This window comes from Aythya ferina (assembly GCF_964211825.1).
Source record: "Aythya ferina genome assembly, chromosome: 1".
Classification (NCBI taxonomy): Eukaryota; Metazoa; Chordata; class Aves; order Anseriformes; family Anatidae; genus Aythya; species Aythya ferina.
Window position 1 is genome coordinate 52,694,115 of NC_140296.1, and position 19,076 is coordinate 52,713,190.

General features: G+C 38.7%; 1 protein-coding gene across 5 annotated transcripts in view; it reads left to right on the top strand.

Moving 5' to 3' along the window:
- GPC5 (glypican 5) overlaps nt 1-19,076 on the top strand; it is a 775,603-nt gene that overhangs the window by 413,310 nt on the left and 343,217 nt on the right. The window contains exon 8 of one of the 5 annotated variants that reach the window (XM_084506838.1): nt 3,802-3,838. The exons of the other annotated variants lie outside the window; for them this stretch is intronic. Within the exon in view, the coding sequence (XP_084362964.1) occupies nt 3,802-3,803 (2 nt within the window). The 3' untranslated portion in view covers nt 3,804-3,838. Of the gene's footprint in view, nt 1-3,801; nt 3,839-19,076 lie in introns of those variants that run through there. 5 annotated transcript variants of the gene reach the window in all.

The following is a 19,076-nucleotide window of genomic DNA, read 5'->3' on the forward strand; positions in this document are numbered from 1 at the left end:
TGTGTTTTTTGGCCAATCTGTTCTGCTATTTCTACCCCTTTCACCATCCTCAGCTCCAAAAATGAAGCAGTACTGTGGTCCAAACCATCATGGAAGCAGTGTGGTGAAGGGCTTCTCAGTAGATTTCTGAGTGTCTTGGGACTCAAAGATTTATGATTAATGATATTCACCAGATAGTGAAAACACTAAAATCTCTGTTATGATGTTTGCCATCTGTTACATTGTTTTAAAGTCTAATCTGCATTCTCTGTTACTTCAGTAAAGGGAGAGCACCTTTATGCCTAAGTAGGGTTTCAGGTTTTATTTTAATACACAACAGTATTCTTCTTAATCCCCCACTGTTAATGTGAAATGCTCTTATTCAGATTTTACATTGTGTTTTATGGAATGAGTATGATTAACCATTTATTGTTTAGCTAGAAGAACTGATATTTAACAATAGTTCTTGTATGTTGATGGGATTGAACTGCATTTTAACCTAATGGCATTTAATGTCATTTTAACCTTATGAAATTCTTCAGTAGTTGACTTTGTTTATTCCCTGTCTAATAATTCTGTTGATAGTTGATGGGTTATCTTTGAGAGAATGTTTAAAAGATGATGGTGGAGGAGGATCAGAAAGATGAGGGATCTTACGGAACAATTCATTCCATTTTGAAATGCAAGAAGAGGGTGCATTGCCCCACTGTAACACCCACTGTGACTTCTCCATTAATTCCAGGCAAAAACATACTTTCACACAAAAGCGTTTTTACCCTCATGTAAATGGATTACCATTCAGAATCAATTTTATAGTCCACTGTGGGTGTCGGCATAGTAGTCACTGTCATGTCAGTTCTGAGCAAGGACTGTATCTGTAACTGCCAGTCTGGTGAAACAAGCAAACTGTATTATTTCTTCATTCAGTATGTAACTTGTTGGCTCAAACAGCCCAAGGTTGTCTACATATCTGTAAGACCTGAATTTAGGTTGTTCTATTTTCCCCTCTCTGACCAATGAAACAGCCTGAAGGGTACACCAGCTGATGTGAAGGAAAATTTAGAAGTGAATGAGTCCATAGAAAGGAGTGAGCATTCTTTTCTGCCCTGTTAATTGGAACCCCACTATTTTCCAGATTGATAAATTAACCTTTTACTGCTCCAGTACCACATAAAGTGAATATCTTCAGGATGCCAACTTTATTCTTATATAGCCCATTAATTTAAAAGTAGTTCATATGATACACAAGCTACATCATACCTTGACCAAACAATATAATTTTATGTATTTCTCTGACTACTCCAAAAAGAGTTCCTAAAGAGCTATAACCTTCACAAGGAGAACTCAGAACACAAAGGACGTGATAGAGTGTATCCTCCGTGATCTATTTTGGAAAGCATAAAGCAGGAAGCAGTTTTTTGGAAAGCTACTAAAAACTGAGGAGTAGTAAGGCTGAATTTGTTCAAGAGACAGGTGGTTGAACACTAACGGTAACTCTTCTGTAAGAGTAGCACTGGCTACTTTCCTTCTGCTGCAGAAAGCCTTCAGGCCATTCTCTGTCCAGATAAATAGTTATAGTAACTATTAGCTTATTCCTTTTCCTCAGGAAATGTAGAAGAATGAATAAGGAAGCAATATATCTTGGTACTTTGCTGGAAAGTTTGTCTCTTTACTGGTAACTGTGAATATTAATATTAAGATATGGGTTGCAGTGAAATAATATGTGCAGTAAAAGACTCCAATTTTCTGGTAACTTCAGAATTAGTGGTATTTTTATAGAGTAAAATATAACCTCATGTTATTAATGCAGGTAATTTGTAATAATTACACTGCTCTGATGCACTGTGTTTTAGACTAGTGAGTATACTTGTTAAATGCTTTTTGATAACTTAGAGCCTTTGAAAAGTAATTGTGCTTTTTTGTTTGCATTTGTGGTAGTTCGTCATAATTTAATCTTCCTACTGAGTATAACATATCAATACCAGAAAATGCACTGTTGAAATGTACAAGATTTTGCATTAGCTGACTTTATTTCAGCCTCTGTGTGAATTCCCTCAACAAATTTTACATAACCCTTCCCTTTATTTGTTTTTGAAGTAATGATCCAACTTGACAGCTCAGCTTTAATCCATTAATCAAGTTAAATTCATTACACAATATGTACAGATGTTGACTCCTGACAAATGGTTGTGTTCAAGTGGGAGAGTTGATACTCTTTAAATAGGAAGCAATTCAAAACTGAAATCACAGAATCATACAATATCCTGAGTTTGTAGGGACCCACAAGGATCATGCAGTCCAACTCCTGGCTCCACACAGGACCACCCAAAAATCAGACCATATGACCGAGAGCACTGTCCAAACACTTCCTGAACTCCAGCAGGCTCGGTGCCTCTTCCCTGGGGAGCCTGTTCAGGGCCCGACCTCCCTCTGGGTGAAGAACTTTTTCCTAACATCCAGCCTGACCCTCTCCTGTCTCAGGTCCATACCATTCCCTCAGGTCGTGTCACTGTCCCCAGAAAGCAGAGCTCAGATCCTGCCCCTCCGCTCCCCTCGTGAGTGTGTTGGGTCTGTCTGGGATGGAGTCACCTTTTCCCTGCAGCAGCCCACACTGTGCTGTGCTCTGCACTCGTAGCTGGAACAGCACTGATATCACTCCAGTGTTGTGTCTATTGCTGCATAGTGCTGGCACAGCATCAGGACTCCTTCCAAGCCCCCAAGAGCCAGCAGGCTGGGAGTGGGCAAGTGATGGGGAGGGGACATCGCCAGGGCAGCTGACCTAAACCAACCAAAGGGATATTCCATAACACCTGATGTCACACTCAGCAATAAAAGAGGGGCTCTCATGGGGTAGGGGGATGTTCCTCCTGAACAACCACTATATGTTTTGAAGCCCTGCTTCCCAGGACATGGCCAAACATCGCTCGTTGATGGAAGTAGAGAATATACTCTCTGTAGTAGAGAATATGCTCTCTGTGCTTCTGCGCGGACTTGTTTCTTTTGTTTCTTTTCTTCCCATTCCCTTACCTTTAATTACACCTTACTCATCTCATACCTTGAATTCTCTGGGTTGTATTTTCTCCCCCTTCCTCTTTGAGGAGAGAGGGAGTAAGAGAGTGGTAGTGGTGGAGCTCGGCTGCCCACCTGAGTAAAACCACCACAGTGAGGAAGCTGCAGGCTGCCATGAGGCCTCCCCTCAGCATGCTCTGGGCTGAACAAACCACATGACTTAGCTGCTCCTCATAAATCTTCCCCTCCAGAACATCTTTGGCTTCTTTTCAACTTTGTTGCCCTCCTTTGGACACTCTCTAATAGTTTTATATCTTTCTTACACTGTATCACCCAAAACTGTAAGCACTGCTCAGAGTGACACCAGCACAGAGTACAGCAGGAGTGGAAAATATCATCATTTGTTTTTCCAGATGGATAATATGAACATGTCAGTATACCTTTTAGTAAAATAAGATGCAAGGAAGTTATCTTTTAATTTATCTCAGTTTTCACATGATACTTCAAATGGAATTGCTTTGTTCTTTCATGACTTCATGTCTATACATTCAATGGATTTACCTGCTCAAACTTCATAGACTGGTGGTGGGCTGTACATAGTCCACAAGTGAGATTTTATCATGGAAATCACTGGAACTTGGGTATCACTGTGGCTTTTTTTGTTTATGTTTCAGTAATTTATATCATTTGTATTTCTGTGCCAACATTTGTAACATGCATACAGAAAAAATCTTTGAACTTCATATATGTTGACAATATGTGTCTTCTTTCTGAAATAAAATACTGATTTAGTGAAATGTACATTTTTCACAGGAATGTACTGATTACAGTAAATCCTTCTCTTCAAAAGACTTTCAGTTCCTGAAAGACAAGGGTAAGAGAGAGAGAAGAGATTTATGGCAGTTTTACTGTGGCAAGGAAGGATGAGATAACAATAGCCTTCCAGTTAATATTAACCTATGATGACTTTATTGATGTATTATGTAATATGATTACACTCATGTTATTTACTAATCCAGTACCTTCAAATGAGCCAGTGGAAAACTGATTAAGGTTAGTCCTTCAAAAAGCAGTGTAGAATCAGAGAATGGCCAAGGTTGGAAGGGACCTCTGAAGATCTAGTCCAACCCCCATGCTGAGATGGATCACCTAGAACACATTGAGCAGGATGGCATCCAGGTGAGTTTTGAATATCTCCAGAGAAGGAAAATCCACTACCTCTCTGGGCAATCTGTCCCAGTGCTCTGTCTCCCTCACAGTAAAGAAGTGCCTCCTTATATTGAGCCAGAACTTCCTGTGCTTCAGTTTGTGCCTGTTGCCTCTTGTCCTCTAGCTGGGCACAATTGAAAAGAGACTGTCTCCATCCTTTCAACATCGTCCCCTCAGATATTTATACACACTGATGAGGTCTCCCCTCAGTTTTCTCTTTTCCAGGGTAAATAGGCCCAGTTCTCTCAGCCTGTCCTGATACGACAGGTGCTCCAGTCCTCTAATCATCTTAGCCTTCCTTTGAACTCACTCCAGTAGTGCTATGTCTCTGTAGTAGTGAGGAGCCCAGGAATGGACACAATACCCCAGGTGTGGCCTCACCAGGGCTGAGTAGAGGGGGAGGATCTTGACCTGCTGGCAACACTCTTGCAAATGCACCCCAGGATACCAATGGCCTCCTTGGCCACAAGGGCACATTGCAGACTCATGGCCAGACTGCTGTCCACCAGGATTCCTGTCCACCAGGACTCCCAGATCTCTCTCTGCAAAGCTGCCCTCCAGCAGGTCACCCCCTGCCCCCCCCATCCCCACTTGTACTGGTGCTTGGGGTTATTCCTCCCTACATTCAGGATCCTGCACTTGCCCTTGTTGAACTTGATGAGGCTCCTCTCAGCCCGTTCCTCCAGCCTGTCGAGGTCCCCCTGAATGGCACAACAGCCCTCTGGGGAATCAGCCACTCCTCTGAGCTTTGTGTCGTCAGCAAACTGGCTGAGGGTGCACTCCATTCCATTGTCAAGCTCGTTGGTGAGTAAGCTGAACAACGCTGCACCCATTTCTGCACCCTGGGGACGCCACTAGCCTAAAACTGGATTCTGCACCTCTAAGCATAACCCTCTGAGCCCTGCCATCCTGACAATTGCCAATCCACCTCACTGTCCACACATCTAGGCCACATTCCTGAGCTTGTCTATGAGGATATTATGGGAGACAGCATCAAAAACCTTGTTCAAGGCCTTGCTCAAGATCTACCTCAAGGTACACCAAATCCACTGCTCTCCCCTCATCTACCCAGCTAGTCGTCTCATCATAGAAGGCTATGCCCAAGCAGCTTGTGCCCAAGTACATTGTCTCCCATCTTTACTTATTATAAGGCTGTTTCACTCTGGTCCAAAGACTCTTTAGTTTGGATAGATGAGGGAAAACTGTAGGGAGATAATAATCAGGCTGTTTCTACAGCTGTGGTTAAAGTCATTCAGCTAGTATGTGGGATGGAAATAAAACAACCACTTCAACAGTGTCTGATGGGAATTTAGGACTTTGTTTTCATGATTTTTTTTTTTTTAATTTTTTTACTGTGTATCTGAGATATGCAAAAACAAATCAAGATACACTGCTCATTTATAGAAAGTCTGGTCAATTACAGAATATTACAGTACTATGGCTAATACCTGTTACATTTTGAATAAATTCTGATCAGGTTCTTTCTGAAGTCAGTAAGCATCATTTAACTGACTTCATAGGAGCTTGTATTTTCCTGAGAAAACACATTCTGACTTTAGCAGGAGTTCTAACATTATTTCACTGAATCATATTTGTTATTATTTGTAAACCCCCCCCTTTTTTTTTTTTAATGTAGTTTATAATAATGTATTATGGATCTGAAAAGAAGAATTTTTATGACTGTTGGGATCACTGTATCATAGAATCATAGAATGGTTTGGGCTGGAAGGGGCCTCAAAGATCATCTAGTGCTATCCTGCCCTGCCATGGGCAGGGACACCTCCCACTAGACCAGGTCGCCCAAAACTCCATCCAACCTGACCTTGAACACTTCTAGAGATAAGGCATCCACAGCTTCTCTGGGAAACCTCTTCCAGTGCCTCACCACTCTCTGAGAAAAGATTTTCTTCCTTGTATCTTTTCTAAACTTAGTCTCTTTTAATTTAAAGCCATTCCCACTTATCCTAATACTTCAATCCCTGACAAAGAATTCTTCCCCAGCTTTCTTGTAATTCCCTTTAGGAACTGGAAGGCTGCTATAAGGTCTCCCCAGAGCCTTCCTTCTCCTGAGTGAACAATCCCAACTCCCTCAGCCTGTTTTCATAGGAGAGATGGTCCAGCCCTCTGATCATCCTTGTGGCACTCCTCTGGACTTATTCTAATATTTCCAAGTCTGTCTTCGCTGTAGACCCCAGAGCAGAATGCAGAATTCCAGGTAGGGTCTTAAGAGAGTAGAGCAGATAGATGCTCTCACAAGTCACATCCCTCATCCTGTCATTAAGGGGTAAGGAACTTTTGCAGGACCTAAACCCCCTTGCGTTCCAGCTTTTACTTGGATATTAGAGGGGCTGGGTGTGGCTGGGCTTAAATTCTCAGTGATGCCCAATTTGGCAATATAGGTCTGGTCCCATTCAATATATTAAATCATCAGGATCATGGATGCACAAATAGCACAATATTGCAGTACTGTAAGTCTGGTTGCATTAATTATATTGAATTATCATGATCACAGATGCACAAATAGTGAAATACACTTTCTGTCTAATAAATGACTGGTGTGGTTTATTGAAGCAACAGGATTACAGGTTCTTTTGGATTCACAGTGATACTGGATTCACACTGTCTGCAAAGCACATGCAAATACCAAGAATATGACAAACACAACCAACTACACATGTGCTAACTTATGAAACAACTCTATAGAGAATGCTAAGTTTCCCGGGGAACCACTCGGAATAACCAATAGTTTAAATCTCACCCCATAGTCATCCCTTTGCAGGGGGCAGGGGAGAAGGGGGGGGATGAGAGGCTCAGCCCATTGATTGATCCCAGAATTCAGCAATCTCCTTCCAACTTGTCTGTAATGGTTTCTTTCCTGACATTTTCTCCTTTTGAGCCATTTTTTATACTATTTTATTAGTTTTAGGTGGAGCTTGAGTCATACCCGTCTTTGTTGTGGTTGGTATAATTTTTTCTTGCTTTTGTTTTAAAGGAGGTCTCTTTCAACCTAGACAATTCTGATTCTGTGTGATTCTGTATAGGCTCAGAGAAATTCAGAGTGCATGCTCAGTGAGGGGTGGTCTCACCTTGGAGGCGGGTAGCCTTTGTGATGTGTTTTGGCATTATAATAAGATTGTAATGAGCAAAGTTCACCCAGTTCACCCAGAGGACATGATCTGGTTATCAGTTAGACTCAGGGCTGGCCATGCAGTCTATCAGTTCCATAGTACTATCAGGTTCCCCATGCCTACAGTGATAACAAAGAGCCTGGCCACAGTGTCTTCACTCTACTCCACCCCCTGTACTCTCTCTCTTAGAGTCAGGACACCAAGCTCCCTTGCTATTATCAATACCTAAGGTTGCAGGTTATGTCACCAAGGGGACTGTCATGGAAGAGATTGCTCAAATATCTGATGCACCTCACCCTGGAAGTTTCCTCAATGTTGAACTTTCTCTTAAGATGTGGACATACATTTAGCCTCAATAAGTCACCTCTAGCAATTATTCCACAACCTGCTGGCCATGCTTCTTTTGATGCAGCCCACAATAAGGTTGGCTTTCTGGGCAGCAAGTGCACATTGCCAGCTCATGTCGAGCTTCATATCAACCAACACACACAGGTCCTTCCTATCAGGGCTGCTTTCAATCCATTCTCTGCCCAGACTATGTTTGTACTTGGGATTGTCCCACCTCAGATGCAGAACCTTGCACTTGGCCTTGTTGAACTTCATGAGTTTTTCTCAGGCCCACCTCTCTGTTCTTCTGGATGGCATCCCATCCTCCAGCATGTCATCCACACCACACAGCTTGGCATAACCTGCAAACTTGCAGAGGGCACACTCAGTCCCACAGTCCATGTCACTGACAAATATGTGAATACTGGCCCCAATACTGACTCCTGAGGAGCACCACTCATTGCTGATCTCCACTTGGACACTGAGCCTGTGACCACAACTCTTTGAGTGCCACCATCCAGTCAATTCCTTTCCCACCAAGTGGTCCACCCATTAAATCCATGTCTCACCAATTTAGGGACAAGAATATTATGGGGAGAGTGTCAAATGATTTGTACAAGTCCAGGTAGATGATGTCAGTTGCCCTTCCTCTGTCCACCAATGCTGTAACCCCACTGTAGAAGGCCACCAGATTTTTCAAGCATGATCTGCCTTTAGTGAAGCCATGTTGGCTGTCACCAATCACCTCCTTATTTTTCATGTCCCTTAGCATCGATTTCAGGAGGAACTGCTCCATGATCTTGCCAGACACAGAGGTGAGTCTGACTGCCCTGTAGTTCCCTGAGCCTTCGTATTTTTCCCTATTGAAAATGGGGTTTCTCTTTCCTGTCTTCCAGTCGGTGGGAAGTTCATTGGACTGTCATGACTTCTCAAATATGGTGGATAGTGGCTTAGCAGTTTCATCCACCATTTCCTTCAGGACCCATGGTTGCATATCATCAGGTCCCATGGACTTGTGCACCTTTGGGTTCCACAGATAGTCTTGAAACTGATCTTCTTCTACACTGGGCAGTTGATCATTTTTCCAGTCCCTGCCCTTCCCTTTTGGGGCCTGGGCCATGTTGCTAGAGCTCATTTCAGTGAACTCTGAGGCAAAATAGCCATTGAGTACCTCAGCCTTCTCAATATCCTGGGTGACCAGGTCTCCCAACCCGTAACCAAAACATCTTTATTGTTCTACTAAGTTCTTCCACAAATTCTGTGAAATAAAATTTATATTATTTCCCTTGTACAAAATAAAAATGAGCATGAGGTTTCTCACAAAAATGCTTACATATATAACATTTAATTAATAGATTTTTGAAATATATATTTGATCTATACAAATAAAAATATTCATAAATAGATTTATTCTATATTTTAATTTACTTTTCTATGGGAAAATAAAACAAAATGAACAAACAAACAAACACACAAAAACCAGACCAGTGTTGATATTTCATTTCTCATACTTTCTGTGATAGCTTTTATGATCTGTTTTTTATGCTTCTTTTACTCCTCTATTGTGTTCCTACTTTACTGACATAACGCCTCAAAGAAAAAGTCTCAAGGAAAAAGCTTTTTTTTTTTTTTTTTTGGTGGAAACAGACTCTTCTTATTACTTTGAGGGAAAGGAAATATAAAGCTAGCCTCTGAATTTTTAAAGGATCAACATATTCTAGTAACATTTCCCTCATCCATGCAGTTAGGTAATTTAATGTTACAATAAAAACACTACATTCTTACTACCAAAAATCTAAATATGAATGTTGGATGATAGCTATACACTACTGTTCATTTCTGTTTTCCTCAGCATTTAATCCTACTTTAAGCATAATAGATTTTTCTTACTTCATACTAGCCGTTGGTAATGTAAACATCTATGCCTGAATTTAGCTTTCTTTTATTGTCACCGGAAAGGAATAAATATATTTCACTGGAAACAAGTAAATATGTGACGGCACAATTCATTAGTTGTTAAGCAACTCTATTAGGATGAAAACTGCAACCTAGAATCCCACTTCTCTCAAATGATTGTCAAAGGACTGAAGCCTTGGTAGCTCAAGTAAAGATATCTAGTTAGTCAGACAAATCCTTCCCTAAGTTAGGTTCCTTTGCTTTCACTTTGGTTTTAATTTCATTGTATTTATTTTTTATGTAAGAGTTAAATATTTTTCAATGTATGTTATGATTTTATCATAATGGTCGCTAATGATTTTATGATTGCAACATAAAGCAGAGGAGCTACTTGGAAATACAGGCAATAATGTCTGTAAAGTGGGATTCAGATTGTTTGAAAAGACTAATTTTGTAGGAGAAGAAATCTATTTTTTTCCATCATATGTGATGGGGATAATGGTTACTGGAGCAAAAGGATGTATGAGTGGCTTTGAATCCCATGGTATATTTAGTTTTCAAAGTGTCTTGGTGTCTGTTTTATCTTTTTCTCATTCTAGATTTGAAATACAGATAAATAGATGTTAAATCTACAGCAAACTAAAACTATCAAGACCACTAAATTAAAAATGAACTCTTTCACTGAATTAAAAAGGAACAGTAAAACACTTTTTGTCTGCTTATGAGAATCTGTTTCATTCTCAAAACTGTGAATCACATCAGACCTTTGTTTTTCAATCTATGTTTGAACAGGTAGTAACCATGATAAATGTCACATCTGTATAATCAAAGATTATAATGAAATAGTGAAATGAAAATGAAAAATCAAAGTTTATAATGAAAAGTAGTCCCTCTGCATGGCATGGATGTCTTCAGTCTTTACTATATTTATTTTAAAAATCAAAATACATAATCTCAAGAGTTTCTTTTGCATCATGTGCAGAGACTTACATTAATTTCTTATTTGTGTCTTCTATTATTATAAATTACAAATCCAATGCCTTGAATAATCTGTTTATTGATAATTCATGTTCAGATCATTTTAAACTTTTTAAATAAGAGAGAATTAATCAATTTTTTTTTGTCACAAAACATTTTTTTTTTTTTTTTTTAGAAATAACATGAGATAGGAATATGATGCTAGAACTAGTTTATAAAATTTGCAAAAGGTGTGTTATTATCAAACAAAAATTCTGCAAAAGTTTCCCCAAAAATGTTGAATCTACTCTATAGTCATACTTATGACCTACATATTCCAAAGCAACATATCCACAGGGCAGCAATTGAGTTTCCCTTTTCTTTTGTTCTTTTAAAGGGAAGTGGCTAGAGGTCAGTGTAATTCCTATCGGACCTACAAATTTGATGCTTGCTTGCTAGAATTAGTCTTCTAACAGGCATGAGTACTGTTTTGTACTTTCTGTGAAGAAATGCAGAGAAAGAGTGTTCTGTTTTGTCCTGATCCTCTGGGAAGATTTCCCCTCTAGATCAGACACCTAATTGTAGGGGTGGAACTACATTGCCTAGACATGATCATGCCTAGATCATTTTTGCAGATCATTTCACAAATCTGTTTCAGTATGTGCTGAATAGCTCACTGGTTCCTTCTAACTGTATGAACTGTGTCTCCAGCAACAATAGCTAGCTCACATTAAACCCTGTATTGTAGACAACTACATTTAGGTAACTGAATCTGATGATAAATTCCACTTTTTGTGTTTTCAGTGGTTGGCTAAGTAGAACAACACTCTGCCAGATGCTGGCCAGTAGCAGTGAGATTAGACATGTTAAACATGAGTCATTTTTCTTACTTGGAGTCCCATTAGCAGATTCTGCTTAGGGCCAGTGGACGTGATTAAGGAAGAAAATATTTCCTGCTTTATTGTGATTTACCCGTTTGGAGGCACAGAGGGTTATGCCACAGCTCAATAGACACAGACTTCATTAAATATATCCTTTGTGGTATCATATAGTCACTAGTATTTTTTATGTCAAATCCATTAGGTCTCTGAAACATGTATCTTTTCTCCCATTTGGCTTCATACAAACACGTGCTGTATACAGTCATCCCTACGTAACTGCTTTTATTGCACAACCTTAAAATAAGGGCTCCCTGAGTAGATGGTACATTTCTCATTCAGACGTGATTTGGAATTATGAATGCTGTGAGCATGGACAAACCATACGTAAAGTTGTGCCAGGCTTCAGGGAAGGGCACCAAGCCTGTTTTAAATTTAATTATCAATAATACCCTTAGGCATTATTGATAATGAATCAATCTTAGGCATTATTGAAATGAATCAATCAATGTCATTGTAATTCAGGGCCAAAATGTGCCTGAGATCCAACCTAGAAGAACAAAACTTTAGCCTTAAAAAAAGGTTATAGACTGAGATGGAAACCCTAAGAATAAGAAACTGGAGGTGAAGAAAACAATTTCTTGAGGAACAAGTATGATTGGAATATCTGAATGAGAACAAGTCTGAGTTGAGAAAGACATATGAGAAACAGGCATAAACTTCCTTCTTCACTACCTTTACTGTGTCTATTCTGCCATTTCTTAAGTTTGTAGGCTTGAATAGAAATGCTGATGTGTATAAGATTGCATTTCCAAGGCAAAAGGGTGGATCCTGTGACCAGCTTTTGTATGTGAGAAACACTTACACAGGTGGTAGCGATATAGAAAGTATAACAAGAGTGTTTTACAGATTGCAATGGTGACATTTGGAAAATATGTCCATCTTCAGACAGCATGGAGACAACTGCCTGTTAAAAATGACCATTTCTGAAATACTGGGAAGAAAAATCAGAAAAATACAGTTGTTTACAAAGGAAGAAGCTACATATGAACTAAATAATTGTCTAATAATCACTTTGTACATACTGTGTGGATACCTTACATACACAAATTCAGTCATTAGGAAAAAAGAAAGAAATAAATAACTATTAATTAAGGTGAAGGTTTCCTAATCAAATTGTTCAGCAAAAGCTCATTGCAGACAAAAATATTGATCATACATTGTGACTTGGATAAGTACTTGAGATTTATTAAAACATTTATTGTTTGCTAAATGTTGGCTATTTAAAAGTACACATCAGGGAATTTATATTCAATAATTAAACATGCATGCTCATATATTTAAATGAAGATAGTAAAAAACATTAATAGGTTTCCAGTTTATGTTGTGCTAGTCTCTCTCTTTCAAGACTGAGACTCACAAGACACTTAGACAAACCTTAAATATAGGTAAACTAAGAGCATCAATTCCCGTTTTACAAACTGATTTAGTTAATAAGGTAGGTTCTGCTGATCACTTTGCACTTCCTCTGGATCTGTGTCTCCTCTAGCCAGAATAGTGGAATTATGCAAGATACTGGAAATCAACCAAAACAATTTGGAGACCAACATTTTAAGGCAAACCAAATATACTTCTGCTGTACATGAATATAGCTATCTTAGGTTGATCTTGGCTGGCTGCCAGATATCCACCCAGCTGCCCTCTCATGCCCCCTCTTGGAAAAAAAAAAAAAAAAAAAAAAAGAAAGAGGAAAAATCTTGTGGACTGAGATAAAGACAAGGACATCACTTACCAGTTACCATCACAGGCAAGAAAGATTTGACTTGGAGAAAATTAATTTAACTTATTGCCAATTAAAATAGAGCAGGATGGTAAGAAACAAAGACAAAAACTAAAACACTTCCCCCACACATCCCCTTTTCCCATGCTCAACTTCATTCCTTCATTCCTGACTCCTTTACCTCCCCTCCCAGGCAGTTCAGGGGGGATCAGGAGTAGGGGGTTGTGATCAGATCATAATACTTTATCTCTGCCATTCCTTTATTTATATTTTCCCCTGCTCCAGCATAGGCCCTCTCATTGGGCTGCTGTCCTTCAAGAACTGCTGTTGTGTGGGTCTTCTCCATCTGGTACAGTTCCTTTGGGGAACACCCACCCGGTTCAGTGTGGAATCCTCCATGGGCTGCAGGAATTTCTGCTTCAGCTCCTCCTCCCTCTCCTTATTCTCTAACCTTGAAATTCACAGGGATTTTGTCTTCCTCACACTGCCAGGCAATGATTTTTGCTTTCTTAAATCTGCTACCCCAGAGGCACCACCATCTTTGCTGCTGGGCCCAGCCATGCCCTGCATTGGGGCTGTTGGAGCTGGCTGGAAACAGTTGTTTCTATTAAATGTAAGTGATAACAGAAAGTGTTTAGAGAGATGGATTCAAAAAGAGATAAAAATCAGTTTCTTTTTTTTTTTTTGTTTGTATGTTTTTTGTTTGTTTGTTTGTTTTTGGTAGTCCTATATGTTGCCTTTACCTTTTTTTTTTTTTTTTTTTTTTTTTTCTTGCTCTCCCTTTTTCTAATTAATTATCATTTCCCATCTTATGTCAAGTGATACAATTATAAAGCTGTTATTTGGAATACTAATAACCCTCAAAGCAGTTGCCTCATACGTAAACTCTCAGGCCCAAAGGGGCACTTATCAAGCCACTAGATTTAAATTTCTCATCATTCATTATTGTTTCAATTGGTCTAAACAGAATAATTGAAGAAGAGCAACAGGTGCTTTATTATTTCAGTTCTTTAAGCTTGTTTTTTAGCTTATGCTTTTAATGGAAATGCTCTTTTACAGTGAGATGGCTATTAGTTCTTCTGTATGCCAGAAGATGCCACTGTAGAACTCATTGGCAAACTGGAAAGACTGATGGCAGGGGAGAAGAGTATGAATATTATCAGGTGCAGCATCTGATTGATTCCTCCTGAGAAGATATTATTGGGAGTATCCTAAAAGTCAAGGCTATTAATTTTGTTGGAGAATGAGATTTTGAAATCTATATCTATATCTATATCTATCTATATATATATTTTTTTTTTTTTCAGAAAAGAAAAGCATCTGGAGTTCAGGAATTAAAGGGAATAGTTAGTTTTTTGTTTTTTTTTGGCATAATTTTATTAAGTGAAATCCTAGTACATTATTAACCAACATAGATATGTATGTGCATGACATTGTAGCAAACATCAGTGTAAGTAAATGTTCTTTCTCAAAGGGGTTTTTCTAGAAAGGATTTCCCCACTGTTTAATATACTGTATAAATCACTTAAAAAAAAATAAATAAATCTCTCCTTAGGTTACTATTTCATTTTCTTCTACACCCAGCTAATCGTAGAGAGGTTCAATATCCTCTATCTACAACAGTGTCAGGGTTCCTTTTTTAAAATCATTTTCCCAAAAAATGCCAGTAGTGAGCATTCCGTCACTAGCTTTAGAAACTATGCTTTTCCCCAGGTAATAAATAAAGAGGCCAGCCAAAAACAACAACAAAACACAAACTTCCCACAAAGATATATCAAAAAACATGCTTTATTTTATTTTATTTTATTTTATTTTATTTTATTTTATTTTATTTTAGTAACAATTTGAAACTACTACCTCTTGGCAGCAGGATGATTTCCTGGTGACAGAAGAGAAGAGGGAGGGAGGTTACCATCAGCCCCACTGATGGTCAAAAAAAGCTCAAAGTTATCATCCGTAATGACATACAGTCAGTGGAAGAAGCGTCTTTAAAATCATATCTTTTGAACAAGTTCTCAATTAATTTGTGTGTTTTTTTTTTTTTTTTTTTTTTTTTTTTTAAGAGATAAAATGATGCCTATGTAAAAAAGAAAGCATATACATGTATATTGAAAGCATGTGTGCATGTAAGTTTTACAGTGTGACACTTCAATTCACTATCAAATGTCACCAGAATGAGTTCTTGAAATTTAACTGTTGTACTGGGTTTACGTGGCAAGGTTTTGGTAGCAGGGGGACCAAAGAGGCTGCCTCAGTGAGAAGAGCCTGGCCGCTGCCCTATGTTAGAGAAGAACCAGATCAAGGCGGCTCCAAAAGGTACCTGCTGCTGGCTGGAGCTTGCGCCAGTGAGCGATGACGTTTCTGCCTGTGGGAAAGCAGATTTAAGAAAAGCAAAAGAAAACCAAACAACCAAACAAAAACAAAACAAAACAAACAAACAAAAAAACCCTGCTGCACATCAGCAGCTGGGAGAGCAAGGAGTGAGAACCGGTCCTGCAGGCCACAAGGTCAGTGCAGAAGGAGGGCAGGAGATGCTCCGGGTTCTGAAGCTTCCCTGCAGCCTGTGGAGGAGCCCCTGGTGGAGCAGGCTGTCCCCCTGCAGCCCATGGATCCCACATGGAGCAGATCTCCACGCTGCAGCCTGTGGAGGAGCCCCTGGTGGAGCAGGTGGATGTGGCCTGGAGGAGGCTGTGGCCCATGGAGAGCCCCTGCAGGAGCAGGGGATCTGGGGGGAGCTGCCGCCTGTGGGGGACCCGTGTTGGAGCAGTTTGCTCCTGGGGGATGGAACCTGTGGTATGGAGCCATGTGGGAGCAGTTCCTGAAGAGCTGCTGCCTGTGGGCAGCCCCTGCAGGATCAGTTCGGGAAGGACAGCATCCCATGGGAGGGACCCCATGTGGAGCAGAAGCAGAGAATGCCTGTGAAGGAGATGAAATATTAGGGACTGACCACAGCCCCCACTCCCCATTCCCCTGTGCCATGTGGGGGGAGGAGGAAAAAGAGGATAGATGGAGGGGGAAGGTGTTTTTATTCAATTTTTTTTCCTCACTGTTCTAGTCTGCTAATGATAGGCAATAAATTATATTAATATTCCTATTTGCTGAGGCTGATTTGCCTGTGACAGCAATTGCTGAGTGATCTCCCTGTCCTTATCTCAACCCCTGAGCCCTTTCCATCATATATTCTCCCCCTTTCTCTTTGAGGAGGGGGTGGGTGAGAGAGTGGTTGTGGTGGAGTTCAGCTGCCCAGCTGGGTAAAACCACCACAGCTGTGCAGTGTTTTCTACTATGAAACATTTAAAACACATTGAGGCCTAAACAAAAACAAACAAACAACAATCAAAACCAAACCAAACCAAAGCAAGCAAGCAACCAACCAACCATTAAAACAAACAAACAAACAAACAAAAAAAACAAACAACAAGGGATGCACAATGCAAACTCTATGTTTCGTCATCAGCAAAAAAGATGTATTTTTCAGTAACTACATACAGACTTTATGTCTTGAGGTTAAGTAGGTGTTGATGGTGCTCCTGCCTATTAGAAACAGACATAAATTAACTCAACGTGGAATTTGGGTATAGAGATGGGTTCTTTCCAGTTGGTCAAAAATGATGTTTCTATTTCCAGCACAACTGTTCAGCCTGTTCTGTAAGCTAGATAGCTTGATTATTAGAAGTAGTTTTCATCTCTTTAGTTGCAAATAACAGAATTTGTCATCTGAATTCTGAGGGTACCATGTGGAATATGAGGGTGGTCTCTGTGCATGGCTTTGAAAGGCACATTGATCTCTACCAAAACATGGAGAAACTGAGGATGCTTTTTACAATACTGAAATTTATGCTTTAGCTATTTTCATAAGTATTAGCTGAAAAGTCTGTATTTTCTTTCAAACTTGTGAGGTAGCATGTAGGAAGGAACTGGAAATAATGTTTAATCAAGTGAGAGAATATTGAACAGTTCATTACTATGGGACGTAACTACAACTGACATATTATATGCCTGTTATAATTTTGATTAAAATATTCTTCTACCAAGTATTTATTTATTTATTTATTTATTTGTTGGAACAGCCAAAGGACTTGAACACTCTTATAAAATTGGTCTAATAACACAAAATTGTCTTAAGTGATGGCAGTCCTATAGATTGAACCTTAGCCTTCTTGCTAGACTCACCACAAAAATGTTTTATAGCAATTATGCATTGTTCTGTTGACTATTACGGTAACTGTTTTTGCATTACCTCTTCATAAGATCACATGTTTGCTTTTACTTTTTATTTTTTATTTTTTTAATTTTGATTTTGTGAATACTAAGAACACATTCTAAATCTAAGGATATAAAATACAGTTACATTGTTAAATTACATTTTTATAATTAAAAGGCAAATTAATGCCTTAAATGCACAACCAGCATTTTTCTGATGCACAGAATTACTTTACATTTTGACAAAGAATATAAAGTCAGTAAATTGCATAGCACATTTTTTTTCAAACTTATCGGTAACTACAGTTACTTTGTCAGTAACTACAACAACTTCAGAAAATAGGATTTATCCAAAAAATATTTACCTTACATACAGCTAAATGTAAAGGTAGACTTGAAAAAAAATTATGGACCAAATGAATTTTGATACTAGTGAACACCTAACATTGTACTATAGTCTATGGGTTTCATGTTTACTGCTGCTCAGCAAGAAATGTATTATTCAGAAGTACCTGTGGGTACCTGTGAGTCAGAGTACTGTGTGGCTGAGGCATTTGCTATGCAACAGAAAATTTTTCAGTTACTCAAATGCAGGGCAAGTGAGATGGCCAACAAATATGTCACTATACACATCAATTTTGCAATGACAAACTGCTCATTTCTTAATTCACTGCATTGTTTTCATCTGTTGCTTATATAAAAAAGGTATAATAGATAAAATTATTGTGATGAAGCATTTTGTCACAACTGTAGCCATTTCTCAGTCTTCTCTTATTTTGGAAAACAGCACTGGTAAATATTGTGAGAAAATGTGGAAAGTAATTAAAATGAAACACTTTGATGGATCACTCCTGAATGTTCCCTTTTAATAAATTACATTTGTTATAGTTCATTAAATTACAGGAGGGATGCAAAACAGAAAGAAAGAGAACACACATGAGCTTTTAGTTCATTTTTGAAGTTTGGGTGGGAGTGTTATATATTTTGATTTTGATAATTTTTTCAAGTCAATGGGGAAAAACTCAAAGCTGGGATTGAAAGTAGAAGACCTGGAGATCCAGGCAGTGAGGGCAAGATGGCTAAAATAGTACCACTAATAAAATAATTATAATAATTAAAAAAAAAAAAAGCCTTTTTTATCAGGCTTCGTGAGACGTAATACAGATGTACGAAAATAGGAAACAGATCATCATTTAGCTTCCAGGTGGTTTGCTTTTAAACAAATGTTTTAATCAGACTAATCACTTTTCCCAAAGTCATGGGGAATAGTTCGTTTGAATGTTCTTTTGTTCATCCTTTTAATTTCTTGCCAAAATGTTCTAGAGTCAAACTGCCATCAATCACAACAGTAAGATATTTTACAACTAAACCAGTAGTTTATGTACAGTGTGTCTACTGTAGTATATATATTACTATAAGCTCTGAAGAAGAGTTTTCCAACACATCAAAAAGAAAATCCTATGAAGAGAAAGAAGAATACAATATAGAACATTGTATTAATGTTTTGTGTGGTCAGTATCACATGAGACTATGTAGTCTCATGACTGTTTGTTCAGACTGCATAATTTTTCATTTCCTTTGACTGTTTTTTGACTTTTTTGGTTAAAAAAAAAAAAAAAGTTCATTCTTCACCAAGAATATATTTGAAGAATATATTATTTATTTGGAATTTTCATCAAAAGATATCCTATTAATGTGTACTGAGATTGT